Source organism: Jaculus jaculus, chromosome 13, assembly GCF_020740685.1.
Source record: "Jaculus jaculus isolate mJacJac1 chromosome 13, mJacJac1.mat.Y.cur, whole genome shotgun sequence".
Taxonomy (NCBI): Eukaryota; Metazoa; Chordata; class Mammalia; order Rodentia; family Dipodidae; genus Jaculus; species Jaculus jaculus.
Genome location: NC_059114.1, coordinates 10,036,888 through 10,062,673, shown reverse-complemented (window position 1 = coordinate 10,062,673; position 25,786 = coordinate 10,036,888). Strand labels below are relative to the sequence as shown.

Below are 25,786 nucleotides of genomic sequence, written 5' to 3'. Positions count from 1 at the left end.
ATAAAGCCTGGCTTTAGGAGAAGCGGTCAAACCTGTTCTCTAGGGTCAGTGAGGGACCTCCTTCCTGCGTTCTTACTCCCCCAGCAGGCACAGTGAAGGAGGCAGAGAAGCAGCTTTTTCTTTGATTTTTAAATGTAATGAGAAGCATATTAACAACCTAGCAAAGCAATATAAACTCTGATTAGCTTACTTTTGAGTTCATAAGGGTTTAAGGTTTGACAAACTAATAAACAGATATATGTACCTCCTCCTATCTGCCTAACAGAAGGTATTCGTTTGGTGAGCAGTCTTAAAAGGCCTGCCAGCTCTCCACGTGGGCAAGAATCACAGGACACACATTGCCAATATCAGAAACAGTTTTGTGTGGAGACAGAGCTGCAGTGGGAATCAGTGCAGGGTTTATGGGGAGAGTGCTGGGGCCTGGGGCAGCCCCTTCTCAACCCTAAAAGGCATCAGGAAAACGACTTCAGTGGCTCTGGTGAGATGGAACATTCCAGGAATACATCAAACTCTGGACTTCTGTCTCCAGGGTAACAAAGTAGAGATGTGTATTACACCAAATCACCCTGAGCACAGAGTGGGGAGGGGCAGGTCAGAGCATCATTAGGAAACAGGCTTTACTTAAAACAGAATGGCAGGGGAGTGGGAACCAGGCCTAGAGATAGCAGAAATGCTTCCACAAAATGCACTATCCTCAATCAGGCCCTCTCCTCTATGTCTGCCACCCCCAAATCGCTTCTGCTGATGAGAGACAGGCTGAAGGGTACATACGGCTTCTGACTGGGAGGAATACAGGAGGTTTTTGAAAGCCTTGTTGCCTGCTCGAAGCAGCGACCACACGGAGCACGTCCGTTCCTGAGTATGCTTCTCCCCTCTCTCCTTGGCGTTGTTGCACAGGAATGTTCCAAAGAGGCAGGAATAGGTATGCTGTACCAGTTTCACCTATGAGAGTCCAATGAGGCAAAAGCATGCAGTAAGGCACAAGTTCTTGGGGAGGAGGTCAATCCAACTAAGCCACTCCACCATGACATCTCTGAAAGAACTTCATTCACTCTGTAGGGGTGGAGGGGAGGGGTAACAGGCATCATCGAACCTGTCCCCACCACTGGAATTCCTGAGTCAAAGAGCTTCTGAGTTAATAGAGACCCTCATAGTGCAACGGATACTACATATAGGAGCAGTGGTTGTAAACTCCAGCTTGAGCTGAAAGCACACTTGTCAAACTGCTTATTCATTCAACAAATCATTCGTGAACATTTTACGCGCCTCAGAAAGCCTAAGGGTGCTGGTTACACAGCAAGAACAGCCAGCTCTCTCAGTCTGGTGGAGCTTGTCTAGCTGTCAGGGAGACAGGTAACAGGGACAACAGAGTAAGGCAGGTGAGAGGGGCAAGGCAAGTGCTGGGCATGGGAAGTCTTCCCTAGCTGAGAGCTGCTGGAAGCGAGAGCAGGTCACAGACGTATGAGGGGAACATGCTAGGCAGAGGCAAGCCCAAGCACATGTGTGTGCTCTCCAAGAAGCAAGGAGTCAATGTGACTAAAGGAGATCGTGGGGGAGGGGTAGAAAATGTGCCTAGACAGGGAGCATGTAAGCCACTGTGAAGACTCTGGTACTGACCTGAGGTCACTAGAACTGTCTGAGTAGGGGAAGGGCATGGTCTACTTAACGTTTTAAAGGAACTTTCTGTGCTAAGTTTACTTTCAGTACTTAGGGAAGGATACTGGTGGCTTAGATCAACATGGCAGTAGTAGCTACTAGATATTTTGAAAGCAGAGCTACAGAACCTAACAGACTGAAAATATGAAAGAGCTGGTTTTTCCCTTAATAAAAGAATGGAGTTGATATGGAAAACTCCTGTAATTTTAATTTTGGGGGGATGGAGAAATACAGGAACCAGGAAAGGAGTTTTACATTATGAAGTGTGAAAGGCCATTAAGACATGCAAGTGGAGATGGCAAAGATTCAGTTATGAATGTAAGGTGAGTGAAATGAAGAGACCTGAGATGAATGCAGTAGGCCACATCTTGGGGAGGAGTCAGCCCAGCTAGGCCAAGCCACCCTGGCACTTCTGAAAGCACATCTTCATTCAATTTTGGGTGAGTCCTCAGCATATAGACGGCATTTAAAACTACTAGGTTTGGTGAGGTTCTTAGTGAGGAAGATAGGTGGGAAAAGCAACTTAAGGTTTGAGCCATGTGGCATTCCAACACTCAGAACTGAGGAGATAGAAAGGACCAGCCAGGAAGATAAGAGAAGAAATGAAGAGTAATAACTATGGGATTTTTTTATTATTATTATTATTATTATTTTTTTTTTTTTGGTTTTTCAAGGTAGGGTCTTGCTCTAGCCCAGGCTGACCTGGAATTCACTATGGAGTCTCAGGTGGCCTCGAACTCATGGTGATCCTTCTACCTCTGCCTCCCGAGTGTTGGGATTAAAGGCGTGCACCACCACACCTGGCTATAATTATGGTGAATTTTTAAAAATGAGTTAAGCTGTGACCATGGTAATAATGCATGACTGCTGGGCACATGTCTTTAATTCCAGCACTTGGGAAGCAAAAGCAGGAGAGTTATCAAATTCAAAGCCAGGCCAGCTAGGAGCACAGAAAGATTAGATTAGATTAGATTGATAGACATACATACATACATACATACAGAATGAGACAGACACAGTCACGATGTACTGATCATTAAATTAGCAACACCAAAGTCACTGGCTCCCCTAAGGAGACCAGCTATGGCAAAGTAGTGGTGAATAAATCCATGACCAAGATGAGGTTAAAAGGGAAATTTGAGAAAACAAGTGTTAAAAAAAACAAAAAACCCTGAGGCACCCAGAAAGGGACTTCACAAAGATACAAGACCCTCTACCATGTTTGTATGTCTGACTGACCTGCAGAGAAGGCAACGTGCTAATGCAGATGGTAAGGGGGTGCAAGTGGAGAGGAGGCATGGGAGCTGCAGGACAAAGGAGCAGAGGAGAAGGGACAGAGCCTGACAGACAGCATTGGTAGATGGACTGGAAAGAACATGGGACGTTCTGATTGCTTCTATTTTTAACTACTTTTTAGAGTTTCTAAGTCTTTTTTTTTCAACTGTTGTTGCTTTTAAATAAAACAAAAGATTACATAGTTTAGTGTGAACATGAGCCACTAACACGGCATCAACATCCTCTCAAGTTTAGGGAGTTCCCAAAAGGTAAAACAGCAAGTTCAAACTCACAAGGAATGCTTCATTGAACTCAAAAGAGCAAGGAAATTGCCTCTGAAGCTGATGAACGCAGTCAAGCCACTGCAGAAATACTGGGCAACGCTCATTCAGATCGTCCGAGTTTTCCCCATGACCACATCGGTCAGCAAACTTATGGCCAAAATCCAGCCACTCCATCTCCACAAGGACCTGGAAACCCTGCAGGGAGGCACCAGGAGAGACCATCTGACTATCTCACCTGTGACAGTGCTGAGCCTTGTGTCGCCAACAGCAACCTCCTTTAACAGCCTCCTGGAAGTCCCTCTGGCAGAGGTCCACAGCCAAAGGCAAGATTTCTTCCCTAGTGGCAAGGACACTTGGGGAAATTTCCCAGTTTGTTGACCTCCCTTCCATACTCACTGAAAGGGCACTGGCGGCATCTACGCATGCCTTTCTTGAGTATGGCTAGCCTCTCTCATTTACCACATAAAAGCCAACCCCACCCAAATCTTCCCTTAAGTTTGAAACTTTTGCCTTTGGTGTTACATTTATAAAGTCGTATTCTAAAAACTTCTGCACCACAGATGTTACAAATATCTGCATGTAATTTAGGGCAGCACTTTATCAGTTTCCTTATATCTTTAACCCAATAGGCAGTCATTTCAGAGCAGGATCCTTTCTCCACGAACCCTGTGTGGTACCAGCTAGACTATACTTCAACTACTCTGAGAGGATGCAGACATCCTTTTGTAGAAACCCATTTCCCCTAGTAGTCAAAACTTTAAAAAAAGTTTTCCAAATAGGGTACAAAGGAAACATGCCAGGACCCTCAATTCTTGTTACCCATAATTTGCCCCACTATAAGAGGCAAAAAAGAATGTTCAGGAGACATGATTACCATTCAACTCAAGGTGAAGGTAGAATGATTATAAATAGCAACTTTCTTTAGAGCTAATCATCACCCCCAAAACTGATCAAGTCCTTCAAAGAGGTTTCCACTTCCCATTCTGAAGTACTAGCTCCCACTGTTGGGTTCACACAGTCCCCTCAAAAAGGGTATCATGTCACCTTTCTCACCTCTATGGTTCGGTAATAAGGGTCCAGCAGGAGCTTAGCCAATGCCACTATCTGAGGGGTGCGGTCCCAACCATCCGAGCAGTGCACTAGCACTGGCCGCTGATCACGGTCCACAGCGTGCACCACCAGAAGTGCAGATTTCAGAAGCACAGACAGGTGATGGAGCCATTTTGTACTTTCGAGAGCTGAAAGCCAACTATAAAAACAGGAGATGAAGAAACACTGATTTCTAGAATTTATTGTATTATATTCAATGCCTATCAAATTAAAAAAAACTTCAAGACTTTTCTAAATATGATATTGCTACAACAAATAGAAAACCCCTGTTGAGGGCTAGAGAGATGGCTCAGCAGTTAAGGTGCTTGCCTGGAAAGTCTAAGAGCCTTGGATATGATTCTCCAGTTCCCATGTAAAGCCAGATGATCAAAGAGGTACATGTATCTAGGTATTCTCTCTTTCTCTCACTCTGTTTACAAATAAATAAATAAAACCTCTGTTTATAAAGTATGTCCAAGTATGAGACATAAGCTCTACAATCAATACAGGAGAACATTTAAAATAGGGACTATAGGGCTGGAAAGATGGCTTAGCAGTTAAGGTGCATGCCTGTGAAGCCTAAGGATCCAGGTTTGATTCTCCAGGTCCCATGTAAGCCAGATGCACATGGTGGCACATGCGTCTGGAGTTCATATGCAGTGGCTGGAGGCCCTGGCATACCCATTCTCTCTGTTTCTAATAAACAAACCAACAAAGAAAATCTTTTTTAAAAAAAAATAGGGACTCTAGTAATACCCTGGCTTCTAGCACTTTTTTTTCTTACCACACTGAGGATGGAAACCAGGGCCTTGCAATTGCTAGGCAAGCATTCTATAGCAGCAGCCCTGTTTCTAACATCTCTGTGGATTTTTTTTTCTTGAGACAAAGATTTTGCTATGGAGCCCAGGCTGGCCTGGAATTCACAGTCCTCCTTTACATCAGCCTCCCAAATTCAAGATCACAGGAATGCACCACCACACCAGGCTATTATTTCCCAGAAAAACTTCATAGATATATGCATAAGAAAAGTAGATCTTTCTGGAATCTTCTGAGAGCCACTTAAGGAGATGTAAAACAATATTTCTATTAATTAACAACTCTCCCCAGCAAAATAAAGAAAACACCCATGTACAAAAATGTCTGTAAGAAGGTGTAAGTTAGAGAACACACACAAGAATGGTATAAGCATCACCTGTCACCCATGACCTAATACCTTCCCCATTGTTCAAGCCTTAACTATTAACCAAAACAGGACAGGCCTACCAAGATGATTTCTACCCATGCAAGCTAGTACACTAATGACCACACGGTATTGCTAGGGTCTAGAAGAACCTTTTTTCACAAGACCTTCAGAACTCTCAGAGAAAAAGAACTGCCCCAAGACAGAAGCTCTACACTGAAAGCTGCCAGCAAAGGACGTGCTGTGCTTCTGTGACTGGAGCAGCAGCTTATCACTGTCCAGTGCTCCACAGCCCAAGCAGATGTGGGGCTTGCTCAAAAACTGCTTCAAGAATGAATGCATTGTGATTTGTTACTAAATACAATGTTTTCGTTTTTGTTATTTTGAGGTAGGGTCCTGCTGTAGCCTAGGCTAACCTACAATTCACTCTGTAGTCCCAGGTTGGGCTCGAACTCACAGCAATCCTACCATTGCCTCTCAAGTACTCGGATTAAATATATGGGGTACTTTTTTTTTAAGAGGAAAGCGCTTTGTTTCGCTAGGATGGTGTCACACTCCTCTGGATCAGGTAAAAGCTTTTAGGATTCATTAAAGTCAAAACAAAGTTTTTAAAAATATTTTTTTATTTTTATTTGCCGGGAGGGGAGAGAGAAAAAACACAAATGAATGGGAATATGAATGATTAATTGTGGGCACACCAGGCCTCTTGCTGCTAGAAATTAGCTACAGATGCATGCATCACTCTGTACATCTTCCTTTGCATGCATACTGGAGAACCTGGACCAGCGGGCTTTGCCTTTAATGACTGAGCCATCTCCCCAGCTCCAAAATAAAGCTTTTTAGGAAAGATTTTTTTTTTAACTTATTTTATTTATGAGTGCAAGAGCATGTGCAAGAGAAGGCGAGAGAAAAAATTGTGCTCTAGGGCCTCTAGACAGTGCAACTGAACTCCAGATGCATGTGCCATCTTGTCCACATACATCACCTTGTCCATCTGGCTTGTGTGGGTTCTGGAGAGCTAAACCTGGATCCTTAGGCTTCACAGGCAAGCACCTTTACTGCTTAAGCCACCTCTCCAGCCTAAGACATGGAAGGTACTAGAGACCACCTAGCACTGACCTAGCCTTTTCATTTTACAGGCAGGAAAACAGACCTACAGCAATCAAGCTACTTGACAGACCAGCTAGGTCCTGGTACTATGTGACAGATGCAAATGGATAAATCCCTAAAGGAAAGCAGCAAGCTCATGTCTTTGGTTAGGCTCTCCCCACAGGACACCACTTTACCCACAGGGCCAATGATGAATTTAATCATTTGCTTCTCAAGAGTCAGTACAAGTGACTCAGGTGCATCTGACTTAATAAATCCCAGGGGTGCACGCCTTTAAGCCCAACACTCGGGAAGCAGAGGTAGGAAGATCACTGAGTTCAAGGCCACCCTGAGATTACATAGCGTATTCCAGGTCATCCTGGGCTAGAGTGAGACCCTACCTCAGAAAACCAAAAAATAAATGAATAAATAAACAAATCTAAAAAAGAATGCACAAAGCTCAATGTGATCACCAGGCCTGCGGAACAGGACTCAGGGAAACAACTATGGGCTTTAGCATAAACAGCAAAAAAAAAAGAAGAAGAAGAAGAAGAAGAAAAGAAAGAAAACAGTTTTTTTTTTTTTGTTTTTTTCTGGCATACCTTTGGCTTCCTGAAATAGTTAAATGGGCTTTTAAATATTTATCTGTCCTCATTTGTTTTACAGAGCACTCCTAATTTATCTTGTATTCAAACAGTCCCCTCAGTAGAGAGAATTATTTTATCTTTCTCAGTGCTTATTTTTAATAAGGAATAGAAATCATGACAGTGGACTTATTAAATAAGTACTTTAGAAATAGAAGCAGAGGGCTGGAGAAATGGCTTAGTGGTTAAGGCATTTATCTGTGAAGCCAAAGGACCCAGGTTTGATTCCCCAGGACCCATGTAAGCCAGATGCACAATGGGCAGATGCATTTGGAGTTCGTTTGCAGTGGCTAGAATGCCCATTCTTATTCTCTCTCTTCCCCCTTGCAAATAAAATTTAAAAAAAAAAGAAAGAAAGAAAGAAAAGAAAAATAGAAGCAGAGGTAAAAAGAACTGACCAAATAAGTTGGATCCTCTGAAAAATAGTGAACAAACTGACTTCATTGTTGAGACATCCATTTAACAAATAAGTGTCAATACACTTCAGAATGTGAAGAATTATACTGCTTTAGGTTGAAAACAACGTGGAAGAGAAGGAAGAGGTCCCAGGAAAAACAAAAAGGTGGTTTCTGTTCTGTGAGCTGAGATTTCTTTTGTGCTGCACATTTTAAAACCCTGCCAAGAGCTGGATTTTTCTGCCAGCTCCCACTCAGTGTGGGCCTGCTCCTCATCTAGGAAGATGAACAGCCATAGACACCGAAAGCATAACTGAAGTTCACTGAGAAACGGACAGCTCCCCATTAATCTAAAACAAAGAAACAAGCATGCAAAATTAAAGCCACGGTCTTCTTACTTTCCAGGATCTGGCATTTGTGTGCACAGCAACCTCAGAGACTGAAAACTCCTCCGAATAGAATGAATGTTTGCCATCCCCATAAACACGACTTCACAGTTCGGATAATATTCTGGAAAGAATAACAATAAAGAGAACACAAACATGTTGAACTTAAAGCCCACTTCAACTGCTGATTAATGAAAGAGCCATGTGACAGGTAACTAGTACATAGCCCAAATGCTTGATCCTACGAGGAAAACAAACAGTGCTTGAATTTTAGATGGCTTTGTGAGAAGGGTAGAAAAGGAAGGTTAGATCTGAAAAGAACATACTGATATACAATAAAAACTAGTGTCTTTAAAAGTAAGATTCAGGCCGAGCATGGTGGCACACTCCTTTAATCCCAGTACTGGGGAGGCAGAGATAGGAGGATCGCCATGAGTTTGAGGCCACCCTGAGACTGCATAGTAAATTCCAGGTCAGCCTGAGCTAGAGTGAGACCCTACCTTGGAAAAAAAAAAAAAGAGAAAGAAAGAAAGACAGACAGACAGACAGACAGACAGACTTAGAACATGTTGGGCCTCTTCAAACATATGGCTCTGCAATCTCTGGAAGAATCTGGCAGAACAATGCCTTCAGATTTGACCTAGGTTCAGCTGCTTTCAATGTGCAGCTTAGCTCACTTCTGAATGAGGAGCTCGGGGACTCTGCCTGCATTGTCAGCACACACTGGCACAGAAGTCCCTTCTTGGGGAAAGCCAGCGTTCAAACAGCAGGGGTTTGACAGATTCAAGACAGGGACACTATACTAGAGTTCTGTATTTAACTGCCTCAATTTTGACTCTAGCTTTTCTAAGAAGTCCTGTAAAGAATGTGTTAGGGGGCATATCTACCATCAAAGGCCACAAATGCTTTTGGAAGTGTGAGAAACAAACAGACCTGGTGGGAGAAGAGCTACTTTTCTTATCACAGAAGGGCTGGCTCAAGGAAGAAGACGATTTGGCTTGACTGCACCTCTTCCTCCCTTTTGATTCAGAAAAGCAATGTTAAGAATACAAAGAGGGCTGGAGAGATGGCTCAGCGGTTAAGGCATTTGCCTGTGAAGGCAGAAGACCCAGGATTGACTGTTCAGAACCCACATAAGCCAGATGCATAAGGTGGCGCATGTGCCTGGAGTTCGTTTATAGTGGCTAAAGGACGTGGCACACCAATTCCCTCCCTATTTGCCATTCTCTATCTCTCAAATAAATAAAATTTTTTTAAAGAATACAGAGAAGCTATGGCTCTCTGGAGACAGGATGAAGACTATGGCTTGCCATCCATTTCAAACTGAGTGACGTCTAGAGTGAGCGCAGACCACCAAATACTTCGAGATGAAGCACCGTGCACCTCACCTGGGCATTCACAGCCTCCTCCTTTGGCTCGATTTGCCACAGCTGCTGCATAGGAGCGTGCGTCCAGAATCAAAAGCTTCTGAGGCTGGATAGCTATACTCTCTGCTCCTGAAGTATTTGATAGAGAAGAATCTGGGGACAGGAGAAAGGGGGTAAAAATAGAATCAACCTGTCTCTTCTAGAACTATGAAAATTAGGACCAGAGGCACTTTCACAGAATAAAGGCTCAACTGAATGAAATCCTCCAACTAGACCCTTGATACACAAGACTTAACTCCAGCTTATTTTGTTTTGCCTTCTAATTAAAAGCTGATGAAGAGTGGGCCTTGGGGACACATGCCTTTAATCCCAGCACCTGGGAAGCAGAGGTGGGAGGATGGCTGCCAGCCTAAGACTACAGAGTGAATTCCAGGTCAGCCTGAGCTAAAGGGAGACCCTGTCTCGAAAAAACAAACAAAACAAAACAAAAAAGATTGATGAGCAGGAGGCAAAGGTAGGAGGATAGCTGTGAGTTCGAGGCCACCATGAGACTACATAGGGAATTCCAGGTAAGCCTGGGCTATAGCGAGACCCTACCTCAAAAAAAATAAATAAATAAATAAATAAAAGTAGATGAGAATTTATTTTTCAAAAACAACTCCTGAAGCACATGGAGACCTACAAAACCCAATCTTTTTCCCCTAATTTCTACATCTATAGTCCCCTTCATGAAGTCCAATATTTCCTCCAGACTTCTGGCACTGTTTTCATCACAGATACACTCATTCTCATGATAGCAAGGAAGACAACAGTAGGCTCTTAAACCAAGCTTGAAACAGTCTTCGAGTTCTGTCAAAACCTAGGACTCACTGGGTGTGGTGGTGCACGGCTTTAATCCCAGCACTTGGGAGGCAGAGGTAGAAGGATAACCATGAGTTTGAGGACAATCTGACCCTACATAGTTAGTTCCAGGTCAGACTGGGCTAGAGCAAGACACTAACTCAAAAAAAAAAAAAAAAGAAAAGAAAAGAGAACTAGGACTTGTAGGATTCCAACAATACCTATAAAAGTAACTCTGTCTTCAAAGGAAAGGGGTACTTCAAGCAAAGGTTCTTTGGAGCTAGGAAGAAGGTCCAGCGGCTTAAGGTGTTTGTTTGCAAAGCCTGCATGGGTTCAATTGCCAAGCTACCCATGTAAAAAGTGGTATAGGGCTGGAGAGATGACTCAATGGTTAAGATGTTTGTCTACAAAGCCTAATGACCCAGTTTGATTCCCCAGTCAGTACTCACATAAAGCCAGATGCAGAAAGTGGCGCATGCATCTTGAATTCATTTGCAGCAGCTGGAGGCCCTAGTGCACCTATCATATTCATTCTCTCCTTGCAAATCCATATATTTTTTTAAAGAAAAAAGTACTCCAAGCATCTGACATTTGTTTACTGTAGCAAGAGGCCCTGCCTTGCCTCTCCACCCCACATTCAAGTACATAAATAAACTTTTTAAAAAGATGCTGTAAGAAGTGCTACCACAGATCTAGGAGCACCTTACCAAACTCCACATCAGAAAGGTCTCCCCCATGGGAAAAGTCTCGAGGACGGTTCCTGGTTGGAAACTTGCCGCCACTTGACCGGGAGTCAGAAGCACAAGCTTTGGCCACCGACTGCACCAGGTGCTCATCATCTGCACTTCGCCAGCCCCACCAGCTAACCTCCGGTTGTCCACAGCGGGCAATGACGGCCCCATTGCTCTGATGCCTGTGCGGGGAAACAGGACAGTGAATGCACCATCTCAGATCCCTCATTCCAATACTCTGTACTTAACATGAAAAGTAAGGCAGTGGACTTTTAAGCACCTTAATGAACAGCACAGCCTGATAGTAGCTAACTGGACTGGCTCCAAGTCTTCTCAGTATTGAAGGAGCAGAAATCTCATTTACCAACATTAATAACAAAAACTATGTAACTTTCTCATTCATCATACTTCCCTAGAGTCCTTTGCAGAGTTACCAACAAAATGATAAATGCACAGGAAAGATAATATTAACAGTTTAAATATTTGAATCTTATTTTTGGGAAATAAGTCTTAGAAATCCATAAATATTATACACTGATTTTTCTACTCAATAATGAAGCACAAATTTCTCCTTCCTGTTAATGAACCTAAATACCATGACAACAGGTGATGGAGTAGAAAGAACTGTGTGCCGCCTTTCTAAGGGTCCACTATAACACGCACTCATTACTGCTGGCTTCAGGATTCTTTTCATGGAGAACCTAATTTTGTAATGGGACCCTTAACTGGTCTGAGACTTCAGAGTCACAAACTACTCTTGGAGAGATGGCTCAGAGGTTAAAGGTGCTTGCATACAAACCTGATGACCTGGGTTCTATTACCATATAACCATGTAAAGCCAGATGCATAAAGAGATACCTCAGTCTGGAGTTTGTTTACAGACACAAGAGGCACTAGCCCACCCATTCTGTCTCTCTGCTTACAAATAAAATAAATAAAATACAAATAAAAATATTTTTCAAAAAAGGGAGGGAACAGCAACCTCAATAAGCCATATTCTTTGAAAGATCTATTTTTTTTTTAATTTTTTGTTCACTTTTATTTATTTATTTGAGAGTGACGGGGGGGGGGCAGATAGAGAGAGAGAATGGGCGTGCCAGGGCTTCCAACCACTGCAAACAAACTCCAGATGCATACACCCCCTTGTGCATCTGGCGAATGTGGGTCCTGGGGAATCGAGCCTCAAACCAGGATCCTTAGGCTTCACAGGCAAGCGCTTAACCGCTAAGCCATCTCTCCAGCCCTGAAAGATCTTTTCCCCCCAAGGTAGGGCCTCACTCTAGCCCAGGCTGACCTGGAACCATGTAGTCAGTCTCAGGGTGGCCTTGAACTCACAGCAATCCTCCTACCTCTGCTTCCCAAGTGCTGGGATTAAAGGCATGCACCACCATGCCTGGCTTGGTCTTTCTTTTTTATATATTTTATTTATTTGAGAGAGACAGAGGCAGATATAGAGAATGGGGGCACCAGGGCCTCTAGCCAATGCAAGTGAACTCCAGATGCATATGCCACCTTGTGCATCTGGCTTTATATGGGTACTAGGGAGTTGAACCTGGGTCCTTTGAATTTGTAGGCAAGCACCATAACCACTAAGCCATCTCTCCAGCTCCAACAGATCTTTCTTCAAAAGCAGAAATCATATAGTCTACTTTAAGATGCTATTAAAACCCATAGTATTTCCTCCTAATAAGGCAATTTAAGTCAGAAACATTACATTATTTAGCAGTAAAAAGATGAAAGTTCTGGTACATGCTATAACACTGATGAAATGGATGTTACACTAAGTAAAATAAGACCACTATTTTAAAAAATCATACAAGCCCGGCATGGTGGCAGAGGCCTTTGATCCCAGCACTTGGGAGGCAGAGGTAAGAGGATCGCCGTGAGCTCGAGGCCACCCTGAGACTACATAGTGAATTCCAGGTCAACCTGGGCTAGAGCGAAACCCTACCTAGAAAAAAAAAAAAAAAAAAAAAAAAAAAAAAAAAAAAAAGGGCTGGAGAGATGGCTTAGGGCTTAAGGCACTGTCTGCAAAGCCTAACAACCCAGGTACAGTTCCCCAGTACCCATGTAAAGCCAGATGCACAAAGTACTGTATGTATTTGGAGTTTGTTTACAGTAGCTGGAGGCCCTGGTGCACCTATTCTCTCTCCCCCCCTCAAATATATTAAAATATGTATTTATATATAACAAATAAAAATATAAAATAAATTGAAAATAAATAAACATTTTTAAAAATCATTTTAAGGGTTCCATTTATATGAAGGCAAATCTAGAGACAAAATGTTTTATTACTGGTCACCTCAGGCTAAGGCAGTTAAGGAAGTAAGTATGAGGTTGGGTAATGAAAATGTACTAAAATTATAAAAATGGTCATAACTAAATGAATATGGTAAAAGTTAAATTATAATATGCTTTAAAGGGTGATTTGCTGATGACATACTTAAATAAAGGTTTTTTACATTATAAATGTTTCCAGTTTACTGTACAAAAAAATTGGGTAAGCTAAAATTTAAATGCCTACCAACTGTATATCCCAGAGGAAATGTCCCTATTTTTCTTTTGAAATTACTATATGTATATATATGCAAATGTACACACAAACACACAATATGGCTTAAATGGATTCAAGTAAAACATAGTACTGAATTTTTTTTTAAGGCACAATAAAAAGGCTTATTTTTAATCAAGTTATTTTGGGGGTTTGAGGAGGTAGGGTCTCACTCTAACCCAGGATGGCCTAGAATTCACTTTATAGTCTCAGGCTGGCTTCAAGCTTGCAGACATCCTCCTACCTCGGCCCTCTGAGTGCTAGATTAAAGGAGTTTGCCACCACGCCTGGCTGGTTTTTGTTTTTAATCCTAAAGTTCACAAGCAATAAATTAAAGTTGGCAGTAATTAAATCCCACTCGAACCAACAGTTTGCTTGCAGGTTTTCAATCCTCCTTCAGTGAGAGAGGTAAGTAGTGACAAGTTCATATTCCGCCCAATCATGCAAATGAAATCAAGCTTCATCAGTCCTGGTCATGCTTCCCTACAAATACAGGAATTGGGCAAGAGTGGAACTGAATGACTACAGACTTCCCCAGGAGGATGACAGGTCCTTCCCTTCCTGACTGTCCACAGCCTGTGCGGGGCTTGCTTCCCAGCACTGCCAGCAGGTGGCACTCAGCAGCCTGGGTCATGGGTTTTCAGGGCTACTGGCCTTACAACAGCTTTGGCTGGGTTCTGCAAACAGCAGTTAAGTTTTCTGCAGTCTTCTAAAATGTTTTAGACTACTTGAAAGAAAGCAATACATTAAAATAACTGAGAGATGAAACATTTCTACCACTTTAACAAGCAGAACCAAGAAAAGGACAAAGGGTAAGATGTCTAATGAATGAGCCTCACCTACTAAAACACTGCTTCAATTTTACATAGAAACATAACTATTTTAAACTATTCCCAACTTACTGACACAGGCAAGTTCCCTACATGATTAAGTTGTGGATTTTTGTTTTGGTTTGGTTTATTGAGGTAAGGTCTCACTCTAGCTCAGGCTGACCTGGAATTAATTCACTATGTAGTCTCAGGGTGGCCTTGAACTCATAGCGATCCTCCTACCTCTGCCTCCCGAGTGCTGGGATTAAAGGCGTGTGCCACCACACCCGGCGTCATGACCAAGTTTTTAATGACCACTGTGTGCACAGAGGAGCATGTGAAGTGCACTACAGATGGGTGCCTTTGGCATCATCTTGCTGTATTTCTCTGTCTTCTCCTATAAATCCAATTAAGTGCTCACTCATCACAGCAGGAGAATGCTCTAATCAGGCTACAGTGCTGTCAAGTAACTGCCACTAGAAACCTCGGAAATCACTGCTACACTCTGCAGACAACTATATTCAGTTAATGTATGTGGACTGACTCAAAAGCATTCTGCTACCCAAGCTGACAAGACAGTGGTGATAATCTCAGAGTATTCAACATACTCACCATAGAACTCCCAACCAATACAGCAATCCAGTGGAGTTCAGAGATACTAGCCCCATCTTCTGAGACAGAGAGCAGTTCTAGGAAGCCTTAGATTTTACTTACTCCCTATCAGGAATTCAAATTATAACAGTGGGAATTTTCCTCTGAAAGACTGCAAATAAAAGCTGTTATTTACGTATATGTCCTAGGATCTTGAGATGGGGGAGAGATCTTAGAGCTTATGCCTCCTAGAACAAATTTTAGAAAAAAGGATTTTGGAGTTTTTTGTTGTTGTTGCTGTTGTTTTACATTTTAAGCTTTTCTAAACTAGCACTTATACTACTTTCTGCCTTAAGGGAGAATTTATTAAATCTTTTAGGAGCTAGGGAGATGGCTCAGTGGGGTAAGAGCCCTTGCAGAGCAAGCTACCAGGACCTGAGAAGGCCTGACTCACCCTGAATTCGATTCCCCAGCAGTCATGTAAACAGATGGGTGTGGCCATATACAACTGTAACCCAGGGCGAGTGAGGGGCAGTGACCGGAGAATTGCTGGGGTTTGCTGAGTCGGAAATTGTGACTCTGAGTTTATTGCGTTTGTCTCAAGGAAACATGAGGATAAGCAAAAGAGGTAGACATCTGACAACCTTCTCTGGCTTCTGCACATATGCACATGGGATGTGTGCATTTGCACAGATGTGCAGATACCACACAATCCTTTTATTTGGAAAATGAGAACAGTACTTGCCCCTTATGCTCTAGTCAGCAAGTTCCACAAATGCCAGATAGCTGATCTAACAGCGGTTGGCCAGAGCAGCAGTTGGCGGCTTCTCCCATTCCAGTAGGGCTGTTTCCTGATAAGACTTAGAAATCCCTTCCACTTTCATCAGTCTCTAATTCTTACCACTTTAGTGACAGGTAAATTTGGTGACCTACTTTTTGTAGGTTGTCTGGAATCAAGTGATGAAAGTTGACACTGAAAACTTAATGGGCTCCACTGGGTCCCAGCAACTACTTTTCAATTTCCCTTCAGGAAGGGCATAATAATTCACCTTCAGTGGACTCCTTGGAGCGATTGCTGCCATGAGAATTCAAGAGAAATCCTTTTCTACAACACCTCAATATTTGAGTGAAATAGCTCCTGGCATTAAAGAATTCTGAACTAAGCTATTGGTTTAGCCCAACTCAAGGAGAGTCCAAAAAGTCTACAAACTGGAAAAAGTTAACCTAATAAAGGCTTCCTAAAAACTTAACACGGCTCTGTAAGACCCAAGACATCGCCAATTTATAAAGCAAGCACTCATGAATAAAATTTACTCCAAATGTGGCTTAAAAGAGAAGCCCATCTAGCTGGGTGTGGTGGTCCACACCTTTAATCCAAGCACTCGGGAGGCACAGGTAGGAGGATCATCCTGAGTTTGAGGCCACCCCGAGATTACATAGTAAACTCCAGGTCAGCCTGGGCTAGAATGAGACTACCGTGAAGGACTAAAAGATTGATCAATTAGAGCACAGCACAGACCTGAACTCGGGTCTGTAACTACAGAACATACACTTTGCTGTTATTCCATCATCTCTTTCTAGAATTTGCATCCCTTGGCTTTCCTGAGGGCGGGAGGGAAGATAGAAACTCCCAGGACTATAAGCCCTCCCCCAAGGTTCTAGAAGCAGTGAACAGTTGCTGGCTAGGGTGGAGGTACTTTGGTGGCCCCTACAGGGAGCTCCAGTGATGTTGCAGCTGTGCCAAGTCCTCACTGGTGTTAGGGTGGGCTTCCTAGTGCTGTGGCTGCTTTGGGTCATCCACGCCCCTGTAAGTAACCCCAATAAAGGCAATTGTTCACCAGGCTTCACTCATGTGAAGTAGCTTCTCAGGTCTGTAGTCAGTGCCCTCTATGGGGTGAAAAGATCTTTGTTTATATCGTCCCAGGAAAAGCCACACAACAGCTTTCATACCTTGGATCTCTGAAACAAACCTTCAACCCAGCCCAGCCTTCTCTAGACATGTTCTCCCTCTCCAAACCGTCTTTCCACATGTCAAAGGATCAACCACAAAGACAACCACAGGTAATTCAACTCTATTCTCCTAGGACTCACTTCTCAACATGAAGGCCCTGCTAACGTCTGAATCTACATGCAGCAAACACAATAAAGAACGTGCTCTTGCTATTCCAACTCCAGCCACTTCTACTACAATATCCTCAGCAGTGTCTACCTGAATCACCACCTAGTGTTCTAGATGCAACAAGTGTTGGTGTGTTACTGGAGGAGCCGCTTCAGCAATAAGGAAGCATAGGCTTTCCTGGAAAGTTCTCTGAACCCTACCACCCACTCAAGTTGGCAGCAGTAGTAGCAGACAACCATATGCAATGGGGTAACAGCACCAGCCTGATCCAGGCTGGCCTGGCTCACTAACCTGTAGACCACAGCGGGGATGCGCTTCCAGGACCTGAAGCTTGCCACACTTTCTAGTTCTTTGTCAGTGATCCAGACAGGTACTATGAGTTCTTGTGGGTAACTACCACATAACCTGTTGGAAAGATGTGGGGTGGATAAGAGGAAGAAAAACAAGGGCAGAAGACAGGTGGGGACAGAGACACAGACACACTGTGAGCCAGCAAGGCTGGTCAATGAGGCAATGGGGCTGCTTGCCTAACATGTGCAAGGCCTATATTCAACCCCTAGCTAAAGGAGAGGGGACAAGGAAATGGCAGGGGAGCTGCAGAACGGGCTGCCATGACCTCAGGTAACACTATCATGGATGGTTCCACTTGCTACTGCCATTTGGAATCTGGGACTCTAACAACACAAATGCATATGCCTTTAATCCCAGCATTCTCAGGAGGCAGAGGTAGAATCGCTATGAGTTTGAGGCCAGCCTGGGGCTACAGAGTGAGTTCCAGGTCAGCCTGGACTAGAGTGAGACCCTATGTTGAAACTGCCAACCCGACCCCCACCCCCCCAAAAAAAAACAAAAACATGGAGAGTTGAGGGGCATTCTCTTTACTTTCTATTGTCAGGCATAGTGATACATGCCTTTAATCCCAGCACTCGGGAGGCAGAGGCAGGAGGATCACCATGAGTTTAAGGCCAGGCTGAGACTACATAGTGAATTCCAGGTCAACCTAGGCTAGAGTGAGACCCTACCTCAGAGAAGAAAAAAAAATTCTTTATCTTTATTCTTCATAATTTTCTACTGTACCAACACATTTCTAACTACCCAAGCACTCAGTTCAATTATAGAAATGAGAATTTGTGTCACCGCCATCAAACCTTGAGTTGCTGGGGCTTTTATCAAAGGGAAGCATGTAAAGATTACCAGAGACCAGTGAGGACTGGACCAGAGCACCCCAAATGTAAGTAACAGATACAGCCAGGAGTTATACATAAGCAATATAATCACAGTCCCACTGAGCCAAGTTAGCCATGGGGACAGCTATTAATCATAACTTCTGTAGAACAAACTAGACTCCGGGAAAAAAAAAAATATCTTTGCTCCCCTCAGAGAAGATGCTAGCTGCATGTTAAGATGGTGGCCTGGGACAGGTTTTATCTGTAAGACAGTGTCTCTGGGTAATCCAATCTTCCTTTTGAATAGTGAAGGCAATTCCTAAGACTTTAACCCAAATTCTAAAACATACAAACCACCATGTCCACCACCACCCTGCCCAGTCTAGTCTATGTACTAAAGGAGAAACAGAACATCAGACAAGATCTTAGGAGTTCTGAGAGAGAACAACTGATCATTCTACACTAGATCTCCTTTTCTCAATTCCTGAAAGATAAAGTATCAGGAATTTAAAAGCCACTGAGCCAGAGGATGACTATGACTAAGAACAGCTATACCAACTTCCTAATACTTACCCAAAAGCTCCTAAAGTGACCTGGGACACAGTGTTTGTGGTTACTGTTTTGATCATGTGCCTTGTTCCTTTCTTGAAGTTTAAGACTAGATTTGGCTCTCATTCTCCCTTAAGAGTGCAAACAATATTTCAAGTGGAGCTAGTAGACAAGCGGTAATTTTTATTGCTGTTTTGAGGCAGTCTCACACTAGTCTGGCTGCCCTAGAAGTCTATAGTCCAGGCTGGCCTTAAATTCAGTGATTCTCCTACCTCATGAGAATTAGCATTTCTGCAAAAGTATCAGCTGTCAAACACAGTAAACCATTAAACTCACTTGTATTTCTCATTGATGTTGGAAATTCTCCAAGCATTGTTCATATCAAAACCCATCCGCTCCACTTCATTTTTAAACCTTGACGTTACATGCTCCCCTAGGGCCAGAGACAGTAAAAAGAAATGAATGTCATTTTTCAAAACAGGAAAAATAAAAGCATAGTTAACTCTATTTCAATTGTTTATAAAGCAGGCTTTGGATAATTAGTTAAGATAACATTTAACATTAGTTGAAAAAAATGGTTAAGACTATAGAGGAAACAAATGAACTGTGATCAAGAATGATCTTCTCAGGCTGGAGAGATTCCTGCTTAGCAGTTAAGGCACCTGCCTGCAAAGCCAAAGGAACCAGGTTTGATTCCCCAGTGTCCACATAGAGCTAGATGCACAAAGTGGCACATGCATCCGGAGTTTGTTTGCAGTGGCTAGAGGCCCTATTGTGCCCATTCATTCATTCTCTCTCTCTAATAAAGTTTTAAAGAAATTTTTTTAATGAAACACCTTCTCATCTGACCTGAGGGCAGTATCATTGAGCTCATTCTAGAGGACCAACAGAGCAAGAGAGCATTTTGTGGTGCACCTCTCTAGATGGTCTTTGTCATTACACTGGCTGCTTTTCTACTACCACATTCAGGCTGACAGTGTATATAATAAGAAAAAGTCAATTTTAAAGGTCACCAGGAACAACAAAGATCTGTAACTCTTCTGAAACCCATTGGGTCAGATTTCAGAACTTAGGAGCTTTCTGGCTTTTAGAAAGATTAGATAGTACATGTCTTACAATATTGGATCGATACTAATCTATACAATAAGGTTTAATCAAGCATTAATATTTCTTCCACAGGGTGCAGGGATAATTCACATCAAGTGGGACAGCTTCATGTCAGCTCAGATCAGGTAGAGCTACCAATCAAGGTAAGAAATACCTTGGTTTTCAGAACTTTTGGGATTGCAGGTTAATCCATGTGGTGCAAGTGAGTGATCATGAAACCCTTCCTACTAGTGGCCAGAAATCCCAAGAGATAGGCCACTGCTAAATCAGGTGCTGGAGCAGCTGAAAACATCCACCCCAACAGCTCAAATCTGGACAGATTTGCCTTAGTGAATTTGGATTTTTCTTCCTTAACTCAGTAACAAAGAGATCAATCTAACAAATGTCAACACATCTGTATTTTCTTCCTTGAAAAACACACAGTCCTAGGGCAGTAATTTTATTAAGACACAAATACAAAGCAGACTACTAATATATAAAACCTGGTACAGGTTGTAAAAGAACTGCTGGTGGGCAACTGGGAAAAACAACGAATAAAGCAAAACCCAGACTGCTTTGGTGATGTACGTATAAAGCTTTACTCTCCTGGTAGAGGAGCTACAGAACAGGAAATAGCAATTGCTTGGAATAAGGCCAATTCTGCAAAACTACTCACCATTTAAAACTATGTTTCTTGAGCTTAAGCTAGATACTACATGCTTCCTGAAGGAAAGCTATAAAAAGATGAGGTTCAGAGATACAGAAGAAATAATAATGGTTGATTCTGGCCCATTTGGAAAAGTTTTAGAATGTAGCAGGCTCCCAAATAGGGGGAGAAGCTATTTGAATTGAGGTACCATCTGTGTACAAATTGCAGGGAGTACTGGCCCTTGGGAATACTAAGCAAGGAGAGATTCACTCAAAATCTAAGAGCTATAAAGCTAGTAAGATCCAAGTTTACTGATATTCATCCTTTTCATGTAGCTCTGCAGTTTTGCAAAGTTACAAAGTACATTTATTAATGGTTTTGTAGTAATACTTCTATTTTAGGATGACAGATATCCTAATAGCATCATGATTTAAAAATAAACACAGTGGCTAGATGCCATCTTAAGACAGAATCTATTGTCTAAGAGGGAGAAGGATAGGAAGGATCCTTTGGCTTCCCAGGCAAGCACCTTGACTGCTAAGCCATCTCTCCAGCCCTCAAAATCTTTTGTTGGGAAGAATCATTCTTTTCTTTGTAGCAGCAAGGTTCCAGAGACACACACTTCCTGGACTGCATCCAAACCCAGAAGACAGCTGCACAGCAGTGTGAGATCTAGAGTTAGATGCTAGCAGTGGATGAACAAGGTGTACTTACTAAGTACATCTCATGGAGAGATCAGAGAGGTGTGCACTAATACAAACCTGGCACCAAGCAGTTGGCTACAATGAGGAATGCTGAGGATGTGGGAGAGAAGACTGCAGGTCTGAGTCCATTGCTTGGCTTGAGTTTAAGATGGGATTAGAAGTAGAGCTAGGAGTCGGCAAAGACATTCACAGCAATGCTGAGACCGCTTCCAAAGCTGATTAGAGAGATGGAGCTGTGGCTACAACAGGCCTGGCTCAACTATGATGGGTTCAACACTAGGCACTAAATTTATATGAACACCAAAGCAATAGTGTAATTTTCCTAGTTCCCAGCTCTCTAATACACTCAACCCTTTAGGAACAGGACAAATGGAGAGGAGCTGCAGAAAGCTTGAAGAACAGCTGAAGAGCTGCACTTCTACACCTCAGAGTCTGGACAGGTGACCTTAAGTACTGGGCAGACTATACAACGCTTCACTACGAAATACCCCACATGTGGTCACTCTTCAGGTGACCTGTAAGAATGTGGTTGTCTGGTATGCTCACATTCAGAGAGTAATGCTGTAGCCACCAACACTCAACAGTATTGGATGATGACAGAAGAACCAAGTTGTGTAGCCTGAAAGGTGCCACCAGTGTTTTTTAATCAAAGAATGCTTTCTCACTATATTCTGTAGCAAAAACAAAAGGAAAAAGCAACAATGTAGGTCCATGTAAATGCCAAGTGCCAAGTTAGCATCAATGTGGACTGTGGGTCTTGGGAAGAAACAAAATGCAACCTTTGCCTAGGGAATTGCTGACAACAATGTAGGTCCAGGCTGACCTGGAGCTCAAGGCTAAGATGGCCTTGAACTCATGGCAATCTGCTTCCCAGGTGCTGGGAGTATAAGTATGAGCCACCATGCCTGGCTGAATGTCCCAGTTTTGACAAAGGAAGCTAAAGGACAAAAGGCTTGCACTGTATTGTTTTCAATGCAATAGCAGAGTACAGATTTGAATTTGTGCCAATTTTTTGATTTTGAGTTCTAAAATCAGTATTTTACCTACTACATGCCCCCAATGTTTCAAAGGCCCGTGAAAAGACAGGGGACACCGTGGACAACTCTGTTATTGAAGGCCAAAGACTAACATATCAACAAGAACAGACCAGAGGACCCTTCTCAGGACAAAGTCACCCATAATTAAGAGTGAGGTTCTAAGCCAGGCATGGTGGCTCACGCCTTTAATCCCAGCACTGGGGAGGCAGAGGTAGGAGGATCACCGTGAGTTCCAGGCCACCCTGAGACTACATAGTGAATTCCAGGTCAGCGTGGGCTAAAGTGAAACCCTACCTCCCCCGCCAAAAAAAGAAAGAGTGAGGTTCTAACTTGCCATATCTTGGGAATAGCTTAAGAATTAGCTCACACCCAAAAGAAACAACTATTAAGGCTATAAAGAAGCTTCTTAAAAAGCTTATATTGAGTCGCGCATGGTGGTGCATGCCTTTAATCCCAGCACTTGGGAGGCAGAGGTAGCAGGACTGCCATGAGTTCGAGGCCACCCTGAGACTCCATAGTGAATTCCAGGTCAGCAAAAAAAAAAAAAAAAAAGCTTATTGTGCGGGCTGGAGGGATGGCTGGCTTAGCAGTTAAGGTGTTTGCCTGCAAAGCCAAAGGACCCAGGTTCAATTCCCCAGGACCCACGTAAGCCAGATGCACAAGGTAGCACAAGCATCTGGAGTTGGTTTGCAGGGCTACAGGCCCTAGTGCACCCATTCTCTCCCTCTCTTCTCCCTGCCTATTTCCTTCTCTTTCAAAAACATTTTTAAAAAAAGAAAAGAAAAGAAAAACTCACAAACGTACACAAAAGATTTGTCTACTCCAATGTCTGTAAACTTCACCATTAAAAAACTTGGAAAGTAACCAGGCGTGGTGGCGCAGCCTTTAACCCCAGCACTCGGGAGGCAGAGGTAGGAGGATGGCTGTGAGTTTGAGGCCACCCTGAGACTACAGAGTGAATTCCAGGTCAGCCTGGGCTAGAGCTAGACCCTACCTCGAAAAAAAACAAAAACAACAACAACAACAAAAAAGAAACTTAGAGCTGAAAACATTTCAAAAAATAAATTTAAACTATCATGGCATTTCAAATGTTAGCCTAGGACAGAAGAAGTAAGAGGACAGATGGGAGAAGAGGGGAGGAGGTAATACCTAGGAGTACAGTGCACCATTAAGCACCTTTATTGAAAGGTCTGAGGTTGATGTGCTTTCTGGGGATGACACTGGGCTCCACCATCTACACAGACTAGGAAGAAGTCTGGATTCTAGGGCTTTCCCTGACACTGTACAAGGACAGGTGACTCTGTTCCTCAAGTTCTGTATCCATAGCACCCTATGCAATTCTCAATACCTGAGGACTGATTTTAAGTCCTACCTCTGTTACTGGCTAGCAATAGGACTTAGCAACAGGTTTTAACTCTGGGAATATTTTTAAAAAATTATTTTCTAATGTATTTTTATCTGAGAAAGAAAGAGGCAGAGAGAGAGAGAGAGAGAGAGGGAGGGGCAAAGATAGAGGGGGGAAGAAAGAGGAAGGGGGGGAGAAAGAGGCGGAGGGGGGAGAAAGAGGAAGAAAGAGGCAGAAAGGAGAGGGGAAGAAAGGCAGAAAGGGGGGAGGGAGAAATATGCAGAGAGAGAGGGGGGGGGAATGGAGGAGAGGGTGGGGAGGGAGGGAGAATATGGGCGCACCAGGGCCTTCAGCTGCTGCAAATGAACTCCGGATATATGCGTCAACTTGTGCATCTATCTGGCTTGTGAGGGTCCTGGGTACTTGAACTTGGGTCCTTTGGCTTTGCAAGCAAATGCCTTAACTACTAAGCCATTTCTCCAGCCCTAAAAGTATTTTAAGTCTTCCTTTCTTTGGCTCCTAAAAGAGACAACAATGTATCTTGCCTGCTTGACAAGGTCATACAGAGAATTATCTGAACCAAAAACTTTAGTGATAGGCCAAGGAAACAAAGTGATGTGATACAGACAGATTAGCCTCAAGTGTTCAAAAAAGATCCAGGGCAGACTGGTAAGACTGAAGATTCAGGCTTAAAGAACATTTCAGGCTTAAAGAAAAACCCAAAATGCATTCTTACTGGGAAGAATGCTCAAAGCTTTTCACTGCTCATAAACTCAAGACCTTGCCTCTAAGCAAACATTGGCATACTAGAGAGTCAACAATGGACCAGTGTTGGATCTCAATTTCTCCATTTATGGGCTTACAGGGTTCAGAACAGGTAATTCACAACCTGAAATCGTAGAGCAGTAAAATCTACCACTCCCTGTCTTCACACTTACACGTCTCAGTTCATACTACTGGCGGTTTCAAATTCTCTTCCTTTTTCTCTAACAGTGAGCCTTCAGGGGCCTACTCAAAACCCACCTTAACATGAAGTCTTCCCAACCATGTACACAAAATTCACAGCCTTGTTCTACTAGGGACCAACAGCCACAAACCTTATTATAATTGTTTCAGCCTAGCAGATTATGATGCCAAATGTAATGCTCTACCCTTCCCCTGGAAGGCAGGAAGCATCTCTTACTAAGCTCAGAACAATGAGAACACGCTAGATGCTACATAAAATATACACTGATTGAATGAATACATGAGTATTATGAGATAACATTTCACAATAAAGGTACCACCAGCAAAGCTTGGTAAGGAACCTGGCCATATGGAAAATTTAAAAAGGCCTACCTGGTCTGCACAAGTCTCCATGTTGCTCTTTTTCACTGGCGTAGACCTCCATGCACCAAGCATGGTATGCAAATGAGAAAAGATCTTCTATTTTACCAGGTGGTCGGATTGCATTGTTCAGTCTCTTAAGCCAGTCTTGACACTGCTCAAAGGTTGAGAACTGACACCTTTGCAAAGCCAAAAAAAGTATAAATGTAATCAGATGACAGCTGATAAAGAAGTCTAAGAAAGCCACATTTCAAGAGTGCCTATTTGTAGTGAAGGACAATTAACAATGGAGAAAGCATCACAAGAAGTCATTCACTCTCACAATAAGAGGTCCAACAGATTTTAACCAGTGGTACAAAATGTCAAACTGAAGGAAACTGGACATGTGGAAAAATCTATCATCTTGAGCTGGGCGTGGTGGCACACCCCTTTAATCCCAGCACTCAGGAGGCAGAGGTAGGAGGATCGCCATGAGTTCAAAGCCACCCTGAGACTACATAGTGAATTCCAGGTAAGCCTGGGCTAGAGTGAGACTACCTCAAAAAACAAAACAAAACAAAACAAATCTATTATCTTAATTTCATGAAATAAATCTCTTCTAAAACTGATTAATGACAACTACTAAAGTAAAATGGTAGTTATTCTCTTATATGAATGAGAGTTCATTTAATCTCTTCAATTTGTTTTATAATTTCCCCTTTCAAGAAATATGTTTAGCCGGGCGTGGTGGCGCACGCCTTTAATCCCAGCACTTGGGAGGCAGAGGTAGGAGGATCGCTGTGAGTTCAAGGCCACCCTGAGACTCCATAGTGAATTCCAGGTCAGCCTGGGCTAGAGTGAGACCCTGCCTCGAAAACCCCCCAAAAAAAAAAAAGAAGAAATATGTTTAGCCAGGCATGGTGGCAGACGCCTTTAATC

At 43.0% G+C, this 25,786-nt stretch overlaps 1 protein-coding gene across 3 annotated transcripts in view; it reads right to left on the bottom strand.

Annotated features, from left to right (window-relative positions):
- Window positions 1–25,786, bottom strand: part of Mtmr3 (myotubularin related protein 3) — a 138,272-nt gene that overhangs the window by 9,205 nt on the left and 103,281 nt on the right. For all 3 annotated transcript variants that reach the window (XM_045133001.1, XM_045133003.1, XM_045133002.1), the window contains 9 exons: window positions 24,881–25,047; window positions 19,058–19,154; window positions 17,298–17,411; window positions 10,913–11,118; window positions 9,387–9,518; window positions 8,011–8,122; window positions 4,269–4,464; window positions 3,225–3,410; window positions 772–942 (listed from right to left, as the gene is read on the bottom strand). In XM_045133001.1, coding sequence (XP_044988936.1) covers window positions 772–942; window positions 3,225–3,410; window positions 4,269–4,464; window positions 8,011–8,122; window positions 9,387–9,518; window positions 10,913–11,118; window positions 17,298–17,411; window positions 19,058–19,154; window positions 24,881–25,047 — 1,381 coding nt within the window. The remainder of the gene's footprint in view (window positions 1–771; window positions 943–3,224; window positions 3,411–4,268; window positions 4,465–8,010; window positions 8,123–9,386; window positions 9,519–10,912; window positions 11,119–17,297; window positions 17,412–19,057; window positions 19,155–24,880; window positions 25,048–25,786) is intronic.